The sequence below is a fragment of the Carcharhinus amblyrhynchos genome, chromosome 23 (genome assembly GCF_965287045.1).
Source record: "Carcharhinus amblyrhynchos chromosome 23, sCarAmb.v2.hapA, whole genome shotgun sequence".
Taxonomy (NCBI): Eukaryota; Metazoa; Chordata; class Chondrichthyes; order Carcharhiniformes; family Carcharhinidae; genus Carcharhinus; species Carcharhinus amblyrhynchos.
In genome coordinates this window covers 23,945,720-23,972,838 of record NC_137346.1, presented here as the reverse complement: position 1 = coordinate 23,972,838, position 27,119 = coordinate 23,945,720, and the positions used below count along the sequence as shown (strand labels likewise).

General features: G+C 43.2%; 1 protein-coding gene across 3 annotated transcripts in view; it reads left to right on the top strand.

Moving 5' to 3' along the window:
• Positions 1-27,119, top strand: part of LOC145357321 (membrane-associated phosphatidylinositol transfer protein 3-like) — a 409,171-nt gene that overhangs the window by 137,496 nt on the left and 244,556 nt on the right. For all 3 annotated transcript variants that reach the window (XM_080210560.1, XM_080210561.1, XM_080210559.1), the window contains 2 exons: positions 18,763-18,839; positions 23,040-23,266. In XM_080210560.1, coding sequence (XP_080066686.1) covers positions 18,763-18,839; positions 23,040-23,266 — 304 coding nt within the window. The remainder of the gene's footprint in view (positions 1-18,762; positions 18,840-23,039; positions 23,267-27,119) is intronic.

Below are 27,119 nucleotides of genomic sequence, written 5' to 3'. Positions count from 1 at the left end.
TGGCATGTTGGCCTTCAGAACAAGAGAATTTGAGTATAGGGAAAGGGGTGTTTAGCTGCAATTGTATAGGGCATTAGTAAGGCCACACCTGGCACATTGTATGCAGTTTTGGAGTCCTTATCAGAGGAAGGATGTTCTTGTATAGAGGAAGTACAGCAAAGATTTACCAGGCTGATTCCTGGCTTGGCAGGTCCGTCATATAAGGAGAGAGTAAGTTGGTTAGGATTATGTTCACTGGAGTTTGGAAGAGTGAGAGGGGATCTCACAGAAACTTATAAAATTCTAATGGGGTTCAACAGGGTAGATTCAGAAAGCATGTTCCCGATTATGGGGAGTTCAGGCCGAGAGGTCATAGTTTGAGGATAAGTGGTAAACCTTTTAGAACTGAAATGAGGAGAAATCTCTTCACCCAGAAGGTAGTGGATGTATGGAATTCACTACCACAGAAATGTTGTGTGATTTCAAGAAGAAATTAGATATCGCTCTTGAAGCAAAAGTGATCAAAGGATATGGGAAGAAGGGGGGATCAGGACATTGAATTCAATGATTAGCCAGGATCAAAATGAATGGCAGCTCGAAGGGCCAAATGGCCTAATCCTGCCTCTAGTTTCTATAAACCTTTAAAAATCAGGGGTTAGGCCCCAAATTCAGTATTGTGACCTGTTCTGGGTAGCACACTTGAAAAAGAATGTCAAGGTCTGAGGGTGGGTGCAGAGGAGATTCACTAGAATGGTAGCAGAGATGAGTACTACCAGTAATGTAGAGTAACTGGAGAGGCTGGGATTGTTCTGTGTAGGAGAGGCAAGTTTAAGAGCAGATTAAGGGCTCCTGTTCATAATCATTAAGGGTTTTGCTAGAATAAATAAGGAGGAACTTTCTCTCGCAACAGGAAGCAGATTTAAGGTGATTGGCGAACAAACCGGAGGCAAAATAAATGCAAGTTGTTGTTGTCTCCCTTCAGCACTAGTGGCTGAATCCAGTGCTACGTACTAGGTCAGGCCAAACAATAATGTAGCTTGTAGTTTTTTCATCAGATATTTCACTGAAATGGTTGCAACAACACTAGTGGCTCTATTAATCCAATTGTCTCTATATTTGGTATAACTGTTGTGGGTTCCTGGATTCCTGCAGTTGAATGTTTTATTCCGAGTTTGGGATCCTGACTTTGGATACATTGTCACATCGATACCTAACATTTTTGGAGAACAGGCCAATCAGTGGCTAGAGAATGGACCTGTCACCTGATTAGCGATGGTGGGCACATTGCCAAGGCTGGAGGACTATTAGGAGGCCAATGGCAGATTGGCAATCCGACATTGAGATGGGAGCTGCTGATGTCACTAGGTAAAACAGAGGGCACTTCGAGGCGGAAGCACTCTCTGAAGAGATTTAGACAAAAATAATATTAAAGAAAGCCGGTGCTGCCCAGCTTCAACATGATGGAGCAGTCCCTCCACAGAACAACCAGCTGCCACATTGGTTGCCCATTGGCTATGGCTGGTGGGGACATCTCACAGTCTACTGCTGGTAGACCGCCCCCATCCCTTGGCTGTGTTTCTGTGAGGAGCCCATGTGGTGACTGGAAAATTCCAGTGGGCTGCTTGCTGCTTTTGAGTGGGTCCTCCCGAAATATGCAGGTTGGATGGTTTGGCCATGGTAAATTGTCCCTTAGTGTCAGGGGGATTGGCAGGGTAAATGCATGGGGTTACGGGTTTAAGGTCTGGCTGGGATTGATGGGCCAAATGGCCTCCTTCCGTAATGTAGGAATTCTATGATACGAAATGAACATGGTCCAGAGGTGGGACTATAGTGGGAAATTGCCAGTCTGCTTTTGATCCCACCTCCACGGCCATTTGCAAATTGGACTGCCATTGTATTTCTTTTACAGTATTTCATCATAACACTAGTTATGACCAAGGAAGACTTTACATGAAAATCCCATTCTACTTGAGCTGTTAATATTATTCAGGAAAATTCTGCTGCAGTGCTTGTTTAGGCATCAGTTGCTTATTGAATGTTATGATTATATTGGGACCAAGTCAGTTACACAGAGAAGTCAAATGCTTGGAACTAATTTTTTTTCCAATTGATTTAATTGTGGAATGCGGCAAATCATGGAAAAAAATGTTGTTAAAGAAAATTCCCTACTGCTTTACACCAATCCAGGAAGCTGGAATGCTCTGCTGGAGCATGCCTAGTGACATTTGAATTCTTCATCTCAATTTTATTGTAGCAGTTATGGATGTATGTACGATATTTCAATAACAGCATAATTTATTCCAGACTCTAAGGAGAAATTCTGCTGTGCCATTGTGTAGCGATTCAAGGAGTCCCAAATATTGGGCTGTTGGCTTGACAGAAATTGGTGTTGTGGGAAGAGGCATTTGGCTAACTGGGCTGGGATGGTGTGGGAGTGGAGTAAGAGTGATAATGATCAAAGGGCTTGGAGGCATTGGGGTTGCTGGGGAAGTATTTGGGCCTCAGACAAATTGACAACAATCAGGATGTAGGGTGGAAGTGATCAGACCTTGATGTGGAGCAATGGGGACCTTGGTGGGGAGAAGTCATCAGACCATGGGGAAGGGTATTAAGGATCTGGGAGTGGAGGGGTTGGTGAGGCGGTTGATCACATGAACTTGATTGGTGACGGGGGAGTGGGGACAGTGAGCCTCGGGAGCTATCGAGGTGGGGGAAGGTGATTGGTGGACCTAAAGATGACAGCTGGAAGTTGGAGAGAAGGACCTTGCGGTCAGAGATCAAGGTCTTGGGGCTGGAGAGGAGATGGTAATCATGAAAATGATATGTTTTATTGTAGGTAATATGAAGGTTGCTTTGCCCTGAGATTGATGCTGGCTGCTTCAGGGAAAAGCACATTTTGCAGAGGGTCAGGAAAGCTCTTTATTTTTCATATGTAATAACCAAATGCTTGTTGCAGGTATGGGATAAAGGACTCTTGTTGTTTGTCCTGGCCAAAATGGTGGGCAGCACAGTTCCTGCCCACCTACATTTGGAGTATTAGGTGGCATCTTGGTGTCTGCAAAATGGCACTCACCAAATTGGGAAATATGCAGGTGCCCTTTATTTAGTGCCTGATTTAAATGTGCAAATAAGCAGTCTAATGACTGCTTCCTGACCCCTGTAAAATGTTTTGCCGAGGACCCACTTCGACACTTTCTATATTTAATCTTTTTTAGTTCTGCGGAAATATTAGTGCAGCTAAAGTTTGAAATGTTCATACTTTTTGAAAAAAAACATCAATGTTCCTGAATTGCAAATTCATCCTCTCAATTCTGTAATGCTCACATTTCCAAGTTACGGATACTTCCAGAGAGAGAGAGAAAATGAGAGCTCAGGGAAAGATTTTGTACTCAAAAAGGTGAAATCAATATTTCGTCCTGACATGAACTAAAAGCAAAGGAAAAATATTGTTTGGGCTTTTTACCTTTCTCTTTGCAATTCTCTACCTCAGGGAGCAGGGGAGGCTGGGTTATTGCATGTATTTAACACCAAGTTCGACGATTTTTGATCTACAAGGGAGTTGAGAGCAGGAAGGAACTGGAGTTAAGGCCACAATTAGGGGCAGTGGACTTTTACACCGGTGGGATTTCCCAGTCCCGCTGAACTCAATGGAATTTTGAATGGCTTACTGTGTTTTACAGCCCCGCCACCATGATGGGACTGTAAAATTCGACACCATTCTTTTGAATGGAGGAGTAGGCTTGAAGGGCCAAATGGCCCAGTTCTGCTCTGACTTTTTATGCTCTTATTATCTTCAGTAAAGAATTGTGAAAGCTCATCAGAAGTGTGGCCTGGATTAGGCCATTCGATGATCCTCTGAATTCAACATTGGAAAGTGAATGTTTGAGCTGATTTATTGTTGGACCAGTCAGTTTAATAATCACTATGCTTTGGGTGGCACAGAGGTTAGTACTGCTGCCTCACAGCATCAAGGACCCAGGTTCGATTCCCGGCTTGAGTAACTGTCTGTGCAGAGTCTGCACGTTCCCTCCGCGTCTGTGTGGGTTTTCTCAGTTTCTCCAGTTTCTGCCTACAATCTGAAAGACGTGCTGGTTAGGTGCATTGACCACGCTAAATTCTCCCTCGGTGTAGCCAAACAGGTGCTGGAGTGTGGCGACTAAGGAATTTTCACAGTAACTTCTTTGCAGTGTTAATGTAAGCCTACTTGTGACACTGATAAAATTTACCTTACCTTATCTTTTTCCTCATACTTGGCATACTTCATGCAAGTGTGACTTAACAACTAAATTTAATGTTTGGATAATGTTTGACAAACTTCATGGCGTCGTTCCTGGCTGACCCATGGGCAGAGCGGTGGCACAGTGGTTAGTACTGCTGCCTCACAGTGCTAGGGACCTGGGTTCAATTCCCGGCTTGGGTCGCTGTCTGTGTGGAGTCTGCACATTCTCCCGGTGTCTGCATGGGTTTCCTTCCACACTCCAAAGACGTGCAAGTTAAGTTGATTGGCCTTGCCAAACTGCCCCTTGGGGTCAGGGGGATTAACAGGGTAAATACGTGGGATTATGGGGATAGGGCCTGGGTGGGATAGTTTTCAGTGCAAGCTTGATGGGCCGAATAGCCCCCTTCTGCACTGAAGGGATTCCATGATTCTATGACCTAGTTCCAGGAATGGTCATTAGAGGTGCACTAAAGGCAATAGTTTCTCCCCATCCATTCAATGAAATGCTTTAACCACTCTGAGGTTCTAAGACTTCCATCCGCAGAGCAATACAAATCTAGTCATGCTTACTGAAACTTTGGTGAATTTGCATTGCGTCCTCTCAAAGACCAGTAAATCCTTTGAGGTGCAGTGCCCAAAACAGCTTTGACTCCTTTATATTCCAGCCCTCTGAAGATAAAATGCTAATAATCAATAGTTTACTAAATGACTTTATATACCTATCCCCTAGCATTTAATGATGGACTCCCAAATCTCTCTGCTCGTCCGAATGCTTGGCTGCTCAGCAGTTAGAAAATGAGTCCTCTTGGATCTATCACATCCCTGACTAAAAAAATTCTTCCTGTCACACCCATGAATGCGTTCTTTACCATCCTGGTTGCAGATACCTCACTACCCCAAAGTGTCTGGTTAGTTTAAGGACACATTTCCAGTCGGAATTATTCGATGTTTCTTAAGGGTACGCCATTCATCAAAGCAGACAGCATTAATGAGTGAGCAGCATGTAATTCGGATACCTGAAGGACATTTATAACGGTGGAGCTTTCTACATTGATATGAAAGTTGCTTTTAAGCGCTTGGAGTTAATTAATGAAACAGTTGGGGTGGGGGAGTTTGCATTTCTTGGAGGGCTTCAGATTGAATTAAAAACACATTCAGACCAACATTGAAGAGCAAAATGACAGCAGGAGGTCAGGAGAACCCTGTGGACATTAATCCCTCCTCTGAGAATCTCACTTCATTCTAATAACAGGTTGGCTTCCGGAACTGAATTTGGACTGTTTTTGTAGTATAATTGCAGCATTGTTCTGAAACTAAAACATTTTGCGCTGATTTTATAGCGGCCAGTTAAATGTTATCCTAACATGTAAAGTAAAATCTAAACACCATCATCAGACGCTACTCCATATCAGCAGTTGTTTGGATTGAAAGCAATTTAATTCCTCTCAATTTACTAATGGATAGTTACTCCTGATTAATACCTCTCAATTGTAAATCCTCACTAAGCCTGCGCTGCTTGAGGTTCTCACCTGCACAACTCAATTTGTTGACAAACCTTTCACTAATTAGAATTTGCCTGGTTTGGCATGATTTAATGGGATCCTTTTTCCACCGCTGCGAATGTTTGATTAACATTTCATAATCTGCCACAATGACCATTGAATAGATTCATCTAAGAGAAACAAAATTCCTCTTCAATCCAATCATTCCCAGCATTTTATATGTGTCCACTTGGTGCATATTGACGCCCTGTAGGCTATCCCAGTGTATTAATCCCGGATCAAACCTTGGCGTGAGGGAAATGTTGACGTTCACCTGAATTTCCTCAGGCTGTCTACTGCGCCATGAGTGAATCTTTGTCATTTTCCACCTGTTTCAGCTAATTTTCTCCTCTCTCTCCTCACCGGAAACTACATTCCCAAATCAGGTTCCACTCCCCTTGCTGAGTGGACTTTCTTCATTAATGAAGTATGTGTGAGTGTTAGTAGATTATTCTATCCCAGCTGGGTTTCGCTCTGCCATCTACTCTAACTCATTCTTTTGTGTTTTTGCCCCTTATTTCTCAGTCTTCCTGTATTTCTTCAAACTCCTTCGCCTAATGTAGTTTGTATGATTCCCGTAGTTTGTTTGGCTCCTATATGTCTAGCACAGTTGCAAAGGACCGAATGGTTTTGTCACTTGCTTTGTTGTGTAGCAGTTCTAATTCTCGAGGCTTGAACTGTTCCTGAATCCCTTGAATTCTCTTCCGTTTAAGTGCTAATGTAACCAGCTCTTTATCGAACCGATCCTTTCAATCATTGTCAATCTTTGTCAAGGGGAGGTCATGTCTGACAAATCTGTGAGAGTTCTTTGAGGAGGTAACATGTAAGTTAGATAGAGGAGAACCAGTAGACGTGATTTACTTAGATTTCCAGAAGGCCTTTGACAAGGTGCCGCATAGCAGACTGTTAAATAGGTCTCCATGGTGTTGAGGTTTAGATCCTGGCATGGACAGAGGATTGGCTGACTGGCAGAAGACAGAGTGGGGATAAAGGGGCCTTTTTCAGGATGGTAGCCAGTGACTAGTGGTGTGCCTCAGGAATCAGTGCTAGGACCACAATGTTTCACAATATACATTAACGATTTGGAAGGAGGAACTGAAGGCACTGTTAGTAAGTTTGCGGATGATACAAAGAGATGTAGAGAGTAGTATCAAGGAAGCCGGGGGGCTGCAGAAGGACTCGGACAGGTTAGGAGAGTGGGCAAAAAAGTGGCAGGTGGAATACAAAGTGGAAAAGTGTGAGATTATGCGCTTTGGAAGGAGGAATGGAGGCATAGACTATTTTCTAAATGCTAAAATGCTTAGGAAATCAGAAACACAAAGGGACTTGGGAGTCATTGTTCAAGACTCTCTTAAGGTTAACAGGCAGGTTCAGTCGGCAGTTAGGAAGGCAAATGCAATATTAGCATTCATGTCGAGATGACTAGAATGCAACAGCAGGAGTGTACTGCTGAGGATGTATAAGGCTCTGGTCAGACCCCATTTGGAGTATTGTGAGCAATTTTTGGGCCCTGTATCTAAGGAAGGATGTGATGGCCTTGGAAAGGGTCCAGAGGAGGTTCACAAGAATGATCCCTGGAATTAGGAGCTTGTCTTATGAGGGACGGTTGAGGGCTTTGGGTCTGTTCTCATTGGAGTTTAGAAGGATGAGCAGGGATCTTATTGAAACTTATAGGATACTGAGAGGCCTGGATAGAGTGGATGTGGAGAAGGTGTTTCCACTAGTAGGGAAAACTAGAACCAAAAAGCACAACGTCAAGCTAAAGGGACGATCCTTTAAACCTGAGATGAGGAGGAGTTTCTTCAACCAAAGAGTGGTGAATCAGTGGAACTCTTTGCCACAGAAGGCTGTGGAGGCCAGGTCATTGCGTGTCTTTAAGACAGAGATAGATAGGTTCTTGATTAATAAGGGGATTAGGGTTTATGGGGAAAAGGCAGGAGAATGGGAATGAGAAAAATATCAGCCATGATTGAATGGCAGAGCAGACTCGATGGGCTGAGTGGCCTAATTCTGCTCCTATGTCTTACGGTCTTGCATTATCCCATATCCTTTCTTGACATGAGATAACTTTATAACCCACACCCCTCCCCGCCGTAGTCTAACCTCTGTTCTAACAAATGTGACCCTATGTTTCCAAGGTTTTCTGTGTATTTGTATTTCTTACAGCAAACAGCATGCTCTATTTTACATTCTACATTCCTGACATAAACCCAATTTTCCAGCAGTTTTGTTTTATGTCCTTATTGACTTGAGAAGCTGCTTTTAATCTTTAATGAACTTGGAGCTGTAAATTCCTCTGCCATTCCCAGTCAGTCAGTATTCCCTCATTCTCAACATAATTATTCAAAACATGAGAAAATCAAAGTGCTTCATGTTTTCTGAAGATGTATTTCCTCTGCCAGATTTTTGCACACACAATCCACCATTTTGTGACTATCCCCTTTCAGCTTGCCTTGTTGGTCAGCCTCTGTTTCTGTGTCCCACATTTTAGTATCGCTTGCAAATGTTGACGTCTCTTCCACTGTCCAAATCATTGGCATAAACAATAGTCATGGTAGACACAATGGCTGGAATTTTCCAGCTCACCGGCTGGAATGTCCGATTTTTTTTCTCGCCACATTGCACAGCACTTGTGCAAAATAAAATGGAGGCGTGACTTATGCCGTCAGACTGGTGGTGGAGTTGGAAAAAGCCGGCAACGCCAGGGATCCTCGGATTGGGGTACCACTTTTATAGGATGGTGTGATCCTAGCAAAAACTTAAATAGGATAAAATTAAAATATGGGTGGCACGGTGGCACAGTGGTTAGCATTGCTACCTTACAGTGCCAAGGACCCGTGTTCGATTCCCGTTTTGGGTTACGGTGTGTGTGAAGTCTACGCATTCTCCCCGTGTCTGCGTGGGTTTCCTCCAGGTGCTCCCACAGTTTGAAAGACTTGCTGGTTAGATGCATTGACCCGAACAGGCGCCAGAGTGTGGTGACTGGGGGCATTTCACAGTAACTTCATTGCAGTGTTAATATAAGCCTCACTTGTGAGTAATAAATAAACTTTAAATTTAACTTTAGGACCTCCCCGCCCCACCACACCCCCCACCCCCCCCCCCCCCACCCCACACACACACACACATATCTTCCCACATATGTGAGCAACCTCTCCCCCATCATTGCGCCCCCACTCCTCAATGGATGCGGGACCCCCTCCCCAGCCAGATAAAGGTGAATCTCTAACTGAGTTTCCCAGAAGTGCCCTTTGGCACTGCCCCTTGGGTAGTGAGTAGAGGCAGTGTGAGGGCCTGTGCCAGGGAGAAGTGCAAGGGGTCAATGTTGAGGGCAGTGTCTTGGGGAAGTACCAATGTACTACACGGGAGTGTCCCTCATCCCCCTGTGTGTGTTACTCTCACCTGCCCCCCTCCTTCCCTCCCACAAACGGGTTATCTCCATCTGGTTTCTATTTTAAAAACATGTTGTAAATCTTGCTGCTATGATGTCAGACTGGCGAGAGGGGGGATCCCAATGTAGGGGCACAATACAGTGGGGGAGACCCTAAATAAACATTATCATTTATTTAAATGAGGTTCCCAACCATTCTGGGCGGGAACCTCATTTTTTTTGCGCCCATGCAGGCAACAAAGTCCTGGCCATCAAACTTTTTGAACGATGCTGCTGAATGAAATTTTCTGCCTTATTGTACCATTTATAACTGCTTCACTGAAGTACTTCAGATTAGTGTTTATTAATTTATTTCCTGGCGTATTCATGCAAGAGTAAAGGCTGGAACTGTAAATAGCAGGTCAGCGATCTGTAGGCACGCCTGCCTGTCGTGCTCGAGATGCATCAAATTATAACTGACTTCTTCATTCTTTAATCAATGCAATAGGTCAGTGCTTTGAACAATCCAGTTTTGGAGCAGGCCTACCTGGAGCTTAATGCACTTACGTGAGGTAAAAAAAAATCACAAAAGCAAATGCAATATATAATTAGTGCCAGGATCTGTTGAGTTCAAAAAGTCAAGGCTACAAAGAAAGTTTTCTTTTCCGGGCTAATTTCAATGAAATAAAAATGTCAAGTGTCAGATCTGATCAATGATATTCCATCTTCTCAGTGAGTCATTACAGCACAGGAGGTGACCATTTGTCCCATTAAGTCTATGCCAGCCCTTTGTACAGCAAATTCTCAGAATCTTGATTTTTTTTTCTGATTATCATTCTATCCCTAAGCTCTTTTCTGCATTATTATTTGCATTCATACATCCTCCCTTAGCAACAAGAAATGGATAAATAAGGCCATAGATAGCACTTAGAGTAGAACCTCAGAATCCCTACAGTGCAGAAGGAGGCCATTCGGCCCAACAAATCTGCATCAACCAGAATCCTATTCCCGTAATCCCGCGTATTTACCCTGCTAATCTCCCGACACTAGGGGCAATTTGCCACGGCCAATCAACCTAACCCACACATTTTTGGACTGTGGGAGAAAACTGGAGCGCCCGGAAGAAACCCACGCAGACACGGGGAGAATGTGCAAACTCCACACAGACAGTAACCCGAGGCTGGAATTGAACCCGGGTCCCTGGCGCTATGAGGCTAACCTCTGTGCCACTGTGCCGCTCACTTAATAAATTACAAGTGATGGCCTGGTGGTATTATTGCTGGAGTACTAATCCAGAAATTTAGTTAATGTTCTGGGGATCCGGGTTCCAATCCTGCCACAGCTGATAGTGGAATTAGAGAGGCAGATTTCGAAGCTGATTTTTCCCTCTTGTTGAAGAGAATGTTTCAATATGTGAATTAGATACTCCATCTGATAGTTCAGTAATATGAAGGAAACTTTTGTTAACTTGCAGTCTGAGTTTCAGGCTATTGTCTCCGACTCCCAGATCATGGAAGGAATAAAAATTGGTGCATTCCAGCTCACGTGCAGCTTCTTCAAAGTACAAAAAAAATCATGGGAGGCGATGGCCAAGATTATTATTGCTAGACAATGATTGCTATGGTATTATCACTAGATCATGAATCCAGAAATGCAGCTAATGCTCTGGGGACTGGGGGATTGAATCCTGCCACAGCAGAAGGCGGAATTTAAATTCAATAGAAAATATCTGGAATTAAGTATCTACTGATGACCCTGAAATCCATTGTCAATTGTTGGAAAAACCCACCTGGTTCACTTATGCCCTTTAGGGAAGGAAATCAGCTGTCCTTACCTGTTCTGGCCTACATGTGACTCCAGAGCCACAGCAATGTGGTTGACTCTCAATGCCCTCGGGCAACTAGGGATGGGCAATAAAGTTCTATAGGGATGTTCAGATGGAGCATTTTACATTCACTTTAAAGTAGGGCTGCAGCAGTTGATATACAGGTCTGGCTTATCTGTTAGCAATGCTTACATAACATCATTTTAGAAATGCGCTTACTGAGAACAAGATACACGTCTGTGATGTTGTATGTCACTGGCACCAACATAAAATCACAGAACACCTACAGTGCAGAAGGACGTCATTTGGCCCATTGAGGTGGCACTTAGAACAATCCCACCCAGGCCCTATCGCAGTAACCCCACATATTTACCCTTCTAATCCCCCGACCCTAATGTATCATGGCCAATTCACGTAACCTGCACAATTTTGTCTGTGGGAGGAAACCGGAGCACCCAGAGGAAATCCATTGCAGATGCAGGGAGAAGCTGCACACAGACAGTGATCCAAGCTGGGAATCGAGTTTGTGTCTCTGGCGCTGTGAGACAGCAGTGCTAATCACTGTGCCGTCCCTGTTTGGTTAAAGCATTCACCCAGTGCAATGATCTGAATGGCTTTTAACGGTAGTATTGAGTTGAACAGCAAGAAGTTGGCTCCAGCTTTATTGCTGGAAATTGAATTTGTGGACATTGAGATTTTTTTGAGAATTCCTTTTTCTTATGCCAGCTTTGCCACCTGTTGGCTTCAATACTGCTCAAATGGAATTACCAAGATGTGGAGATAAATGTTTTCAAACGACGGGACCTTGGTCAGCCATGGGAAGGCAAAATCCAGAGACCCAGGGCAATGCTCTGGGGACCTGGGTTCAAATCCCACCACAGCATATGACAACATTTGAATTCAATAAAAATCTGGAATTAAAAGTATAATGGTGACCATGAAACCATTGTTGATTGTTATAAAGACCTATCTGGTTCACTAATGCCCTTTAGAGAAGGAAATCTGCCATCCTTATCAAGTTTCATGGTGGCTCCTGTAAGAGGGCTGTGTAATTAGCATAACCAGGCTGAATATTAAATATGCATGGGACCCAGCTAAATCTCGAAAGTGGAAAGAGGAAGTGGGAAAGGAAATGAGAGGGACCAAGAGAGAGTATGTGGAGAGACTGGTAGCTAATGTAAAAGGATAGGTGAGGAGAAGATAAGTTTCCTGTGGCATCATGCTGGAGTTGGCAGGAATGGTAAAGAATAATCCTTTGAATGCGGCTGTTGGTGGAACGAAAGGTGAGGACACAAGGCACACTATCGTAGTTCTGGGAGGGAGGGGAAGGGGTGAGGGCAGAGGTGCCGGTGAAGGCTTGAACACCATTGCCCCTTGCCCCTTTACCTCCTCACTGTCCAAGGCCCGATTTTTTTGTTCATATATCTCTACTCTTGAAATATATGAACTCTGTATTTGTGTTTTCCCTGTACCTGCGTGAGTTTCCTCCAAGTACTCCGGTTTCTTGCCACACTCCAAAGAAGTGCAGGTTAAGTGGATTGGCCATGCTAAATTGCCCCTTAGTGTTCCAAGGTGTATGGATAGAGGAGAGAAGGGGGCCTGGGTTAGATACTCTGTCAGAAAGTCAGTGTATGCCCAATGAGCTGAATGGCCTCCTTCTGCATGATGAGGGTTCAATTAAAGTTTATTAAATGCATCATGATTTTACATTTGCATATAACCATAATTCGTGACAGCAAAATATTGAGCGGTGGTGGTGTGGGGGCATAGAGTGATGAAGTTAATAATGTTTGGCTTCTTTCTCCAGTAGGTCTATACTTAAGATTTTTTTTGTCTGAAGGTATTTTTCTAATTCATTTATGGGACTTGGGCATCACTGGCTGGCCATCCCTAGTTCCCCGAGGGGGATTAGTAGGGTAAATATGTGGGGTTACTGGGATAGGGCCTGGGTGGGATTGTTGTAGGTGCCACTTCGATGGGCTGAATGACCTTCTTCTGCACTGTAGGTGTTCTGTGATTCTATGTTGGTGCCAGTGACATACAACATCACAGACGTGTATCTTGTTCTCAGTAAGCTCATTTCTAAAATGATGTTATGTAAGCATTACTAACAGATAAGCCAGACCTGTATGTCAACTGCTGCAGCCCTACTTTAAAGTGAATGCAAAATGCTCCATCTGAACATCATCAGGGAAGCTTCACACATCCCTATAGAACTTTTCCAAAGTGTTTCAATACCATTTTGTAAGTTGTAACGATTGGTATTAAAATGATCTGGGATTTCGAGCGGGAGCAAAACAGCCACATAAATATCACCCCACTCCTCATTCAGAAAACATTTTCACCATTGAAATGATTTGTTCTGAGCTATTTACAAATCACACCATTGAAAAGCTCATTAATTCAGTCTTACTTAGTATTAAGTGCTTTATGCAAGTGGCTGTACATAGGGTATACTTCAAGTGAGCAAGAAAGTCAATCAGGCCAAGCAAAAAGCTGGGTTCCCAATTTTATGTCTCCACTGTCTTATTTCGTATAGAATCCCTGTGGTGCCAAAGAAGACCATTCAGCCCATTGTGTCTGCAACGATTCTCTGAAACAACATCACATCCAGGCCCATCTCCCCATCATTTCCCCATAACCCTGCACATTTTCCATAGCTGATCCACCTAACCTACATATCTTTGGACACTAACAAGGCCAGTCCACCTAATCTGTACATCTTTGGACTGTGGGAGAAAACCAGAGCACCTGGAGGAAACTCACGCAGACATATGGAGAATGTGCATACAGTCACCCAAGGCTGGAATCGAACATAGTTCCCTGGCGGTGTGAGGCAGCAGTGCTAACCACTGTGCCACCCTTTGTTAGCTCATGGAGGAAAATATACCCGATGAACACTATGCATCCTAGTTGCTAGCTTATTTGAGAAAAAGACAAGCTACATTGGTGCAGGAACATTTGTTAATATATCTAGCATCTCTAAAATAAACACAATAAACATTAACTCCTTGTATAAATGACATATACTTGAGGTGTAGCTGTCATACTTTATGGCTGTACAGGGTATGTGAGTGAAGAATAAAGCTGTGTCACCTTGATGTGTTCTATGTCAATGTGCTGGATGAGGTTGAAAAGGTTCCAGTTTTGAATAAAGGACTTTGAGCTGATTAATGCATTCACCTCTTTTCTGCATTGCCACTCGATTTCTGTCACTTATCCTTATGCAGAGCCCACTCGAGTCAAACTCCACAGCTTCAAGCAGGCTAAAGAAAATTGGCAATATACCCTTGAAAGAATGAGTAGAGCTTCGGCAGAAAATCACATCAACGCTCATTGACTTGGTCAACAGTGTACAAATGTTTGATAAATACTATAATATTCATTAATCACCACAGTTTTCAAACTTCAAAAATTCTAACCGGATGTATTTGCAAAGTATATTTGATATACAAATAAAATTACCAAGCACTGTTAAATGAGGAAAATGATCACGATACTTGTTTAAGTTGTGCAGTTACATGAGCACTAAATGCATTCCCATTTCACACCCTTTCTGGAACTTCTGCATACAATTTGCTGCAGATCCCTACGTACCATTTTGAGTTACAGTGTTTATGTATATTTTAACCTTATCAAAATTAGTCAACACTGAGGTTAACTTAATTTGGTCTTTCTTTTCTCATCCCTGCCAAAGTTAATTGACATTTTAATTTTGAAGGGGTTACAGTGAATTACATCGTGACCTTTATTTTGAGACACAGGAGCAGAGCTGTTATGTCTCCTTTTCCCTGGGGGCGATGGTGATAGGAATGCTCTTCATGCTGTGCTTTTTCTACACATTACATTTGGATACTTGGTTCTTTTCATAGAATTCCCACAGTGCAGAAGGAGGCCATTCAGCCCATCAAGTCTGCACCGACAACAATCCCACCCAGGGCCTATCCCCGTAACCCCACTTATTTACCCTGCTAATCCCCCTGACACTAAGGGGCAATTTAACATGGCCAATCAGTCTAACCCATGTATCTTTGGAATCAGGAGGAAACTCACTCAGACACGGGGAGGATGTGTAAATGCCACGCAAACACACCCAAGGCTGAAATTGAACCCAGGTCTCGGACGCTGTGAGGCAGCAGTGCTAATCACTAAGCCATCATGCCGCCCATATTTTGTCCATATTAAAGAGGAAGAGATTGAGTGAGGTGGAGGAGACATGTAGAATGCCTGTAGTTGACTGGATTGGTGCTACATTATTCGCTACATCTGTAGCTGCTGCTGTTGTTCTTAATTTAATCCAAAAGAGTTGAAACAACTTTCTGTTTTACTTTATAGTTGTGCCATGGCATCTCATGCATCCATCTGAGCAAGCCAAACTGTGTTTCTATGACTCATTGGAAAAGTACTCCTTTCAGTAATGCAGTACTCCCTCAGCACTCTGCTGAAATGCACACGAACTGGCAAGTGCTAACGGACCCCAATCAATCAATGGCACACACGTTTTGAATGACAAATAAATATGTTCAACATTGCAATCATAATCCTTACATACTGCATTTTAAAACTGCTCTGTGTAAAGTGTATTATGGCCTATTGATGCTGCAGCTGTATAGGGCACTGGTGAGGCCGCAGCTGGAGTACTGTGTGCAGTTTTGGGCGCCGCACCTGCGCAAAGATATTTTGGCCTTGGAGGGAGTGCAGAGGAGGTTTACTAGGCTGATACCGGAGTTGAGGGGGTTGAGCTATGAGGAGAGGCTGAATAAACTAGGCTTGTACTCATTAGAGTTTAGAAGAATGAGGGGAGATCTCATTGAGACGTATAAGATGATGAATGGGATGGATAGGATAGAGGTGGAGAGACTCTTCCCACTCAAAAAAGACAGTAGGACTAGGGGGCACAGCCTCAAGATAAAGGGGGGGCGGTTTATAACGGAGTTGAGGAGGAACTTCTTCACTCAAAGGGTGGTGAATCTCTGGAATTCTCTGCCCGTTGAAGTGGTGGAGGCTGCCTCGCTAAATATTTTTAAGACGCGGGTTGATGGGTTTTTGATAAGAGAGGGGATTAAGGGTTATGGGGAGAGGGCGGGAAGGTGGAACTGAGCCGCGACAGATCAGCCATGATCTTATTGAATGGCAGGGGAGGCTCGAAGGGCTGGATGGCCTACTCCTGCTCCTATTTCTTATGTTCTTATGTTCTTATGATTTCTGACATGAGCTCTTATGATTTTAAGTTTCAAGTTAGTCAGTGAAACCATTTAAAGTTTTAAGTTTATTTATTAGTCACAAGTGGGCTTACATTAACACTGCAGTGAAGTTAATGTGATAATCCTCTAGTCGCTACAGTCCGATGCCTGTATGGATACACTGAGGGAGAATTTAACATGGCCAGTGCACCTAACCAGCACGCCTTTCGGACAGTGGGAGGAAACCGGAGCTCCCGGAGGAAACCCACACGGACACACGGAGAACATGCAGACTCCACACAGTGACCCAAGCCGGGAATTGAACTCAGGTCCCTGGTGCTGTGAGGCAACCGTGCTAACCACTGTGCCACAGAATTGTCTGTTAATTCATAGTATTGAAGGTATGGACAAATTGGTGGAATTTAATGCTCCTTCCCTGAGCTGAGTTTGAAGGTGGAGGGTGTAGATCCCCTCCCACTTTCCCACCTCCCTCCAATTAGTGCAGTGGTCAAGGACAGGAAGGGTGCAGGTGACCTTTATCCCAGAGGCCACCTTTGGGTCTCATCCTATTACTGCTTGTATTCAACCAGCGGCAAGCAGGGTCTTGCCATCTGAGGAGACAACCCACTAATCCCTGTTGGTTTTGCCTGTGGGTGTCCCTCGTTCAATGTTCTTAAATGTGTGCATCCAAATTGAAGGACCTGGCATCGGGAAGAGGGAGGCCTGCATGAAGCCACCCCTCTGAATCCCTCCTCACCCCCCAACTGAGCACCCACCTCCCTCCCTCAGAAGTCTATCTTGCCCCTGTTACCTGCGTGCAGGAAATGTGCTCCCATTCCATTACCCTTTTTGGAACTTGCGCGTATGAGTTGTTGTACAGATCCATAAATACCATTTTAAGTTACAGTATCTCTGTATCTTTTAACAATATCAAAATTAGTCAACACTGGAGTTAACCTGATTTGATTTTGCTTTTCTTATTCCTGCCAAATTTAGTTGATGTTTTGACATTTGTTAGGAAAACAAAAATCGTTTTAAGTACTTATATTTGTGTTGGTAAACTTTAAAATTAACACATGGTTTTAATTTATTGTCCCTGTGGAAGGAAGGGTAAAACCTATGGTTAGATTCATGCTGAACAAAGGTATTTGCATGTGTGGGTTGATTCAGTTCCAACTGCACTTATATTGTGCTCAGAGGGCAAGGGATGTCGGACAGGACAAGGAACCTGCAGGAAGGCAAGCTTCCAAGGAACTGGTCACAGTCCAGATAACCAGGAAATTGGGACAGAAGGAATGTCTTAAGATGACTGATGTTAAGAGAACTGAGACTAAGGTATTGTTCAGAAGAATTCAAGGAAGAATAAACACAGTGTTCTGAGTTAAAGAGGCAATTGCCATAACCAGATTTAAAATGGGAAAGCAGTCTTTAGAGGTAAATGAAAAGGTTGATGACATTTTAATAGAATCTGGGAATCGAGAGTTAAAGCAATTGTGAACAGTTTGTGCAGCGGTCAAGGCAAAGAAATCCTGAATGGGGTAGTGTGAAACCTGGGCAGGATTGGCTGTTAAAAGTGGAGTGGAAACTTTATTTAAAAGACTGATTTGTAAAACCTGGATTGCCTTCTGGAATACAAACCATTAATGGAAAGCCTTATTGTGAAAGAAGATTTTAAAGTGTGTTTTTGAGAATGGAGTTTTGAAACTCACGTGACAATCATATGGGGGGTTTCTGAGGAATACTCCACAGACATTCACTTGGGGCTCAGAGTAAAGTTGTGAATTTGACCACAGCCAATCTGTGTACTTAAAGGGACTTTGTGTTAATGAAATCTTTGTAGTTTAAGATGTACTTTGTAATCTGTGTTAATCTTCAAATCTGTGTGTAATTGTTAAGATAACAAGGGAATAAAGGAGCATTGTATCGTAATCCAACTTTTTTATGTTTAATTTTTTTTTTCCTCATTGTTAAAACTAATTAGTAGTCCTGTTATTGTGTTCTTCCAACTTTTATTAAAACAAAAGTAAAAGTTATGGGCTGGAATCCTACCACTGTTCATGTGACCCATTCTGCCGCATTGAATGGAGATATGGCTGGCCACCAAATTCTCCGACTTCGCTGCAGCAGGAGTGTGGCATGAATGGCAAATAAGATTGTGCCCACGGTCTTTTGAATCAGGGTTCCATTCTGGATCTTTCCATCCAGTTATGCATCAGTTGGGATTGCAATATTTTCTAGTTGAAACATGAGCGATAGTAAAGCCTATATTTCGATAAGGATACAGAGGCAGAATTGTTATGTTTCCTTTACCCTGATGAGAACTGACTCTCCAATTATGCCCACTGCAATGCCAGAAGGGCCCACATCTCCTGGCAGCACTTAGGGTTGTTAGGGGGAGGGGGTGATGGATGCGGTTAGAGTTGAAGGGCATCTGCTCCAGGCACAGTAATGCAGCAATTAATTGATGGAGCCAGGCGAAGCTGGAGGGTCTCGGATCCTCACATTGCGGCTAATGAGGACATTTATTCCTCAGGGCTCCCTGGGTTTGGGCTGGTGCCACCACCTTTCATAATAGGCGATGCCTACATTAAATTCTACCCCTTGGTACTGTGTAGAAGACTAAAATGCGCATTTCTTTCTTGCAGGTGACATGTACGGTGACTCTCTCAATAGGCAGGGATGTCCCACACAGGGCAGTATGGAAGGACAAGAGGATCCAGAGGTAAGTGTGTTTAAAAACCAATGTATATACTTTCCTTGGCAAAGTGGAATCACCATTTTTGTGTGTTGGACCCTGCATCTAAATTGTGCTGGAAGAAGCCTTTTGAAAGAGTGACTCGGTTTAAAAAAAATTAAGTGTTTCCTCAAACGTGGAAATGGGTCATCAGTTTAAAATTGCCAGTAAGAGAGTGAGGAGAGAGCTTTGGATGAATATCTTTACACGTGGCATTGCTGGAAGGTCGATTATTTTGCAAAAGGGAAATGATTGGCTTGAAGGTCATTGCATTTTCCTAAGGAAGAATTAAATATCTTTGAATCGGAGAGGGACACAAGGCTATGGAATGTTCTTTGCATTGATCTATAACTGAGCCAGCATTGACACAATGGTGTAAGTGGCTTATTCCTGTTCTGTATACTGCTGTGGTTTTCGGAAGCTCAGTAGTCAATATGCCCAAGAGATAATTGCTTCAAGGACCATTATGATCCCATCATTTGTTTGTGTGGTCAACCTGTTAGGTTAGTGTATGATCAGTGAAGCAATCATGATTTTGTAATGCTGATATTGAAAAGTTATTTTTATTTTGTTTGAAATTAAATTAAAAATGAGAACCAGTGTGTCAGAAATTGAATTCAGTTGGAGCCCATTGTGTTAAAACTCAAACCCACTTAATCTCTTTGTTTTACGGGTCCCACATAAAATTGAATTGTGCCATCTCTTACGAGTGGGCATGACATTGGACAAAGAGTGCTAATTAGTGATATAGTCACAGAATGGCTAGGTACTGAGTTGGAAATGGTCCTCTTCCCCAGTCCTAAAAACTTCCTCCCCATGAATACAAACAAATAAATTGACACAGATAGATACATTAAAGTGATTTTCTGTCATAGTGGATTGGGCTGCGATCCCCAGTGAGATCGAACAGATAATTGAATGCCTGCATGTGTTTGTTTTATGTGCACGGTCCAATAAAGTCCTGGACAGGGGATTAAAAACTAGGACACTGCGAGTAAAATAAATCAACTTGGGTTTAATTTTTCTTCATCTGTATGGCTAATTTTTATTCAGACGAGAGAGTGGGGTAAATAGGCAACAAGACTACATAGTGTTCAAATTCCCACACTACAATAATGATGGTCATTTATGAACCAGACAGATAATTGGAGTGAAGATAATCACAGCTCCATTATAATGTGGACATCCAAAACTTTTATTGAAGAACAAAGAAAAGTACAGCACAGGAACAGGCCCTTCGGCCCTGCAAGCCTGCACCAATCATGATGCCGTAACTATATAAAAAAAATCCTCTGCCCTTACTCCGTCCTTATCCCTCCATTTCCTCCCTATTTATCTACACATCCAGATGCTTCTTAAGAAGACTCGAGAGCAATAGAAGTTAAATGAAACTTCCTGGATGGCTGATGCATATACAGGTTATGCCAACAAGCTGATTCATGGGACTCTTTACCTAGTATTAGATCAGTGGGATTGGATTTTCTTGTTAGGAATCTGAGTTGGGCTACCACACAATAATGTGTTCCCATGTTCTAAATGCACCCTGACAAACAATTTATTTTCCCTCCAGGGAGTTGGACTTATGGCCGTCTGAGGCAGGGTTACGGTAGGAACGGAACTGGGCCAGCTGCTTAGAAGCCTTGTCTCTGTTCATTGAGATATTGGCTCAGTTCTATACCTGATTGTTATGCCCCCGATCCTCATCCATCCCCAACCCTCCACCTCCATGTCTTTTGAATAACTCCATTCTTTCTCCTTTCTCCCGTGCCCCTCCATGATGGCATGACTCTTCCAGGACCCCTCATATCACCCATGCCTCCACCATGTCCCTACTGCATCCTTCAGACCCTCTCACCCAATGGGGAAGATTTTCAGAGTCTGCTTGTCATGGCATGAATTTCCTTATGGCTGCAAACTCTTGTGAGAGGACCATAATGGGACTTGCGGCAGGGAGATCTCAGTTTGAGGTCTTCCCCACACCCCCACTAGCGACGTAATCAGGTGCATCTCCAGAAAGGGCAAGATTATGATGAAATCAGCTATTTAATATAGTTAAATAGTTTAATGCTGTTGCTTCTGGGAGTGTTGAATGCCAGGATGACACTGCCAAAGCGAGAGGCTTGGGGTGGGTACTCGAGAGAGCCCCACAAGGGGTCCCATTATGTGATTTGGGGGGAGGGCGATGATGGAGGGAGCCCTCTGATATCCCAATGCTGACCAATTAAGATAGGGAAGGGGGCTGATGCTGCCAAGGATGGATAGAGGGTGGGGATACCCTGTGGACACAATGACAGTGAGAGTGGATTGTAGGGGAGGGGGGCGCAACGTCACTTTACTTTGAGATTGGGGTCCCAATCTCAATGGAGCAGGTCCTGCCAAAACACTCATCTCCCCTCACCCGCCCGCCCCCCCACCACTTCTTTTGACAATGTGACAGAAGATTGGAGTGAAAAGCTGGTTGTTATTGTGGAGAAAGATACCCATTTTCTGTCACTTTGCCATTTTGGGGGAAAATCCCACCCCAGTGCCTGATGTGGACATTAATCATGAGCCCTATAATAACATTGGTAAGCCTTTGAAATGCTCATGAAATAAATAACCAGATATTGAATCTTGACTTGGGGGGGAAAAAAACTCACTCCTCTTAAATGTTCATAAATCTGTCAAAACAACCAGCCATTCAAAAAACTCTTCAAAACACTTTAATCCTATTGACTGTTAATAAAACCATCAATCAAAACAAAGCACACAGTCCCCTTCACAGCAGTGTAGACAACTTTGGCTGATCTAAATCCATTAGTAGTGCATGGAGCTCAGCTAAGCATTCATAAAGATATTCTATTACATAAACAAATTCTCCAGAACTCAATATAGTGGAATCTTTGAAATTGCCTGAATAGGTGGGCTAGCCATTTGTTAATTTTTTTGAAAGGTTCAGCAGGTGGATCAAAGAAGTCAGACATCTGTTTAGCTACTTAAAAGGCTCAACTGATGTCTTGGCTTTAAATCAATATAAGAATCAGAGACCTAGGTGATACATTTACATCTTATTTTCAATACTGCTGAATGTCAAGGAATCCCCAGCGCATCTGAATGCTTACATGATGTGAGTCAATTTAATGGTCACTTACCTTTTAAGAACAGAGCCCTATGATCAATCATTACATTCAATGCGCACTTAAAGTATCATTCAGCAACTAATAATGAATTAGTAGTTGGCAACGTTTCTTAAGCTTACCTGTTGAAAGGTTCCCAATTACAGAATAGGCTTCCCCTGAAGTTTACAAACTGACTGACTTGACATGTTGCACTTAGGCTTGAGAAATCCATCTGCCTCGATGAAAATCTCAAACTCAGGGAAATTTAAAGTTGGCACAAGCACTGACAGGGCTGAACCCAATGTCCATCAGGTAATGGTGACCTGCCACATTTCCTGTCCAGATCAAATTGATGGCTGGCGGGAATCGGCTGGAAAATTTAAATTTCCGATTCCCCTATCTCCATCTTCAGCCAGGATGATAAAATCTAGGCCTTGACCTCAGTCTAGTAAACCCTTGCTGGAATGTATATTCTAGAGGATATTAAATGAGCACAGGCTCAGAATTGTTCCCTCCAGAACTTGAATGACCCACAAATAAGGTCTACATAGATATAAAATGAAGGAGGGTAACTTGGGTATGAACTAGTGCCTCGAGGAAAGGAAAGGATATGATTGGCAGAAGAGTGTAACTGAAATGATGTTTAATGCTTTGATATGCACAATTAGAACAGAGAGTAAAGAAAAATACGGCACAGGAACAGGAACTTCGGCCCTCCAAGCCTGTGCCAATCATGATGCCCTAACTAAACTAAAAAAAACCTTCTGCCCTTATTTGTTCCATATCCCTCTATTCCTCCCCCCTATTCAAGTACCCATCCCGATGCCTGTTAAATATTGTTACTGTGACTGCTACCACCATCAGCTCTGGCAGTGCGTTCCAGACGCCAACCACTCACCTGTGTGAAAAACATCCCTGCACATCTTTAGAACGAAGTTGATGCAAAAATATGCATTAGCTAGGCTTGAAGAATCATTGTTTATTCACTATTGTGTACAAATAAAGATTGAATGAAGCTGAGCACTGCATGCCAATATTGTCATCTCTCGCTCATAGATGCATCTGTTTTCAGAATGGTATGTTTCAACAGGACATGAAAAAGTGCAAGATTCGTGTGCTTATCTTGGTGCTTCATGGAGGGAACATCCTGGACACAGGAGGAGGAGATCAGAGTTCGAAGGCAGCTGATGTGAATACCTTTCGTTCAGTTCTTGAAAAGGTCACCAGGGCCCACTTTCCAGCAGCACTGAGCCATTTCCTCATCAAGCTAGTCCCTTGTCCTCCTATTTGCTCCGAGGCCTTTTCGCTGGTGACCAGGTAAGTAGCTCACGGTGCATTCCAATACAACTTTTGTTGCATGCAGTGTGTAATTTTAAATGACAGATTTAAATTTTTAATTGGGCTGGCTAGAGGGTGGTTTTTAACCTTGTAATGGATATTCATGGCAAAATATCAGATCAGTCAGAATTGCAAGCTTGTTATTTTGGTTTTTGCTTCATTGATATCCCTTGTACTTAAGCAGTTTTCTTTCTCTATGTGGCCTGTTAGGTGACATCTGGGTGCAGCCTGAGCAAATCAAGTCATTTTTGAAATAGGCTGGTTGGGATGGAAAATATAAGACATACATGGATCACCGAGTGGGATCTAACTCATAGAAATAGTCAAGGCTCCACAGAGAGTTATATTTGGGACGTTTGCCTAATTTAGTGCATGGATCTCCCTTGTTGCTCCACAATTGTTCCTGTTGCCCAAAATCCATTGATAGCCATTTAGGGAAGCCAAGAAGAAATGAGGGAACATGATAACTAAAGGGGTGAATTTCACTTTATCTGTAACCTGAAAAAATTCACTAAATTGGAGAAGGATGACTTTCGCAATTGCCTTGGGAATGTTTTGCCAATGGCATCTCTATCCCTGAACTGCCCGTTCTGGTTTGAGGCATGGAAATTCTAAAGATCTCTGCTCCCCTACCTCCCTATCTTTAAAACATTTCTTAAAATCCACTTCTTTGACCGAGCTTTTGGTTACCTGTGCTATAATCGCCTTACGTGGTTCAGTGCCAGATTTTGTTTGATAACAAATAGGTGGTATTGTAGACAGTGAGAAAGCTTATCAAAAACTGCAGCAGGACCTTGGTAAATGGAGTTCAATACAGATATGTGAGAGGTGTTGCATTTTGGAAAGCCAAATCAAGGTAGGACTTTCACAGTGAATGGTAGGTCCTTAGGGAGTATTGTAGAATGGAGGGACCTTGGAGTTCAGATGCAAGGTTCTCTAAAGGTGGAGGCACAAGTAAATAGGGCATGAAGATGGCTTTTGACATGCTGGCCTTCATCAGTCAGGGCATTGAGTATAGAAGTTGGGAATTATGTTGCAGTTGTACAGGATGTTGGTGAGGCTGCACCTGAAGTAGTGTGTTCAGTTTTGGTCAACTTGCTATAGGAAAGATGTTATTAAAATAGAGAAAGTGTAGAAGAGATTTACAAGGATGTTCACAGAACTCAAGAGACTGAATTATAGCGAGAGATTGGACAGGCTAGGACTTTTTTCTTTGGAGCATAGGAAACTGAGGGTGATCTTAGAGAGGTGTATATAAGATCATGAGAGGCATAGATAGGATAAATGTACTCAATCTTTCTCCCAGGGTTGGGGAATCAAGAATTAGAGTGCGTAGTTTAAGTCAAGAGGGTAAAGAATTAATGGGAGCCTGAGGAGCAACTTTTAGAGGATGGTGCGTATGTGGAATGAGCTTTGGAGGAATTGGTTGAGGCAGGGACATTGACAACATTTAAGTAGTATTTGGACAGATACATGGATAGAAAAGGTTGAGCGGGATATGGGCCAAATGCACGCAAATGGGGTTAGTTTAAATGGGCATTTTGGTTGGCATGGAACAGTTTGGGCTGAAGGGCCTGTCTCTGTGCTGTAGATTCTATGATTCTATAAACACTGCTGTAAATCACCTGGAAGTGATTTACTGTGTAAAAGGTGCTATATAAATACAAGTTGTTGTTGATTTAAGCCAGTCTCAGTGACAATCATAGTTTCTTCTTATACAAACCATATCACAATACCCCTGACTCTTGCTCCTCTATCCGTAAATGATAAGAAACCACCATAAGATCATAAGAAATTGGAACGGGGGAGGCCATTCAGCCCTTCAAGTCTGCTCTGCCATTTAATAAAATCAGTAAATCCACTTGTTGGTGGCATGGTGGTTAGTACTGTTGCCTCACAGCTCCAGCGACCTGAGTTCAATTCCAGGCTTGGGTCAGTGGGTGGAGTTTGCACATTCTCCCCGTGTCTGAAGGTTTCCTCCTCCAGTCTGAAAGATGTGCTGATTAGGTGCGTTGGCCATACTAAATCCTCCCTCAGTGTACCCGAACAGGCGCCGGAGTGTGGCAACTCGGGGACTTTCACAGTAAATTCTTTGCAGTGTTAATGTAAGCCTACTGGTGATGCAAATAAATGAACTTTACTTTTACTTTTCTTTTCCAGCCTTTTCTCTGTAACCCTTAATTTTCCCACTGATTAAAAACCTATCGATCTCAGCCTCAAAAATGTTCAAGGACTCGGCTCCACAGCTTTCAGGGGTAAAGAGTTCCAAAGATTCACCACTGAGAGAAGAAATTCTTCCCCAAATCCGTCTTAAATGAGCATCCCCTTATTCAGCGACTCTGCCCTTTGGTCCCACACTCTTCCGTGAGTGGAAACATCCTCCCAGCTTTACCCTGTTTAACCCCCTCAGAATCTTATGTGTTTCAATCATATCACCTCTCATTCTTCTGAACTCCAAGGAGCACAGACCCAACCTGTTTAATAGTTTCTCATATGGCAGTCCCTCCACACTCAAGATCAACCTAGTAAATCTCCTCTGTACTGCATCCAGTTATAATACATCTTTCATAGAATCTTACAGTGCAGAAGGACGCCACTCGGCCTATCGAATCTGCACCGACCACCATCCCACTCAGGCCCTATCCCCATTAACCCTAGCTAATCCCCCTGACATTAAGGGACAATTTTAACATGGCCAACCCACCTAACCACACATCTTTGGACAGTGGGAGGAAACCGGAGCACCCAGAGGAAAGCCGCGCAGACACAGGGACGATGTGCAAACTCTGCACCGGGAATCGAACCTGGGTCTCTGGCGCTGTAAAGTTGCAGTGCTAACCACTGTGCCACCATGAGCGGCATAGTCTTCCAAATGTGGCCTCACTGGCACCTTGTACAGTGCAGTAACACCTCTTTTACGCACCAACCCCCTTGAAATAAAAGCTCGCATTCCAGTTATGTTCTGTAGCTTGGCTGCTCTTAATGTTCCTAGTTATGGTGTTACTGAAGTTCCCACTATAACTTACCCTGATGTTCCCTTTCTGAATATTGCCTCAGCTGCTCAGTACTGATGAGAATTGCGAACATTCTGCTTGAAGTTCCATTCAAAGTTTTTATTCGCGTGTGTCAAGTTTGGTTTAATTAGAATAAGCTTAAATTGGATCGACAGGTGCATTCCCGGATGGGTAACTCTTTATTCGAACTGCGGTCCAAGCTAATCTGGTCTAAAGTATAATTTATTCAGATCCAAATCAATACTTCCTTGATAGTATGGAGCTGGCGCAAGTAAACACACACTGCAATAGGTTTAGCATTCAAGTTTTGTGGATTCTTTAACCTTGCTGATCAGACTTCACAGTACAATTAACAACAGAGAAATATTAGTGCGTGTGTGGGTGTTTGGAAGTTGTGAATTAGACGTGAAGTAGAATAATTAGTGATCTTTTGTTCTACTCATTTACACAGAGATTGGAGGCCTAACTTCAAGGCCTCCAATCACTCATTTCATGCATTCTCTTTGTAGCTTTTTCTGTCAACCTGGATCATATGTACGGCATGATGGCACAGTGATTAGCACTGCTGCCTCTCAGTGCCAGGGATCTGGGTTCAATTCTGGCCTCAATTGACTGTGTGTTTTGGTCCAGGTGCTCTGGTTTCCTCCCATAGTCCAAAGATGTGCAGGTTAAATGTATTTGGCATGCTTAGGTGTCCCTTATGTGTCCCAAGATAGTTAGGGGGATTAGTAGAGTAAATACGTGGGGTTACAGGATAAGCCTGGGTAACAGTCGGTGCAGACTCGATGGGCCAAATGACCTCTTTCTGCTCGTAGGGA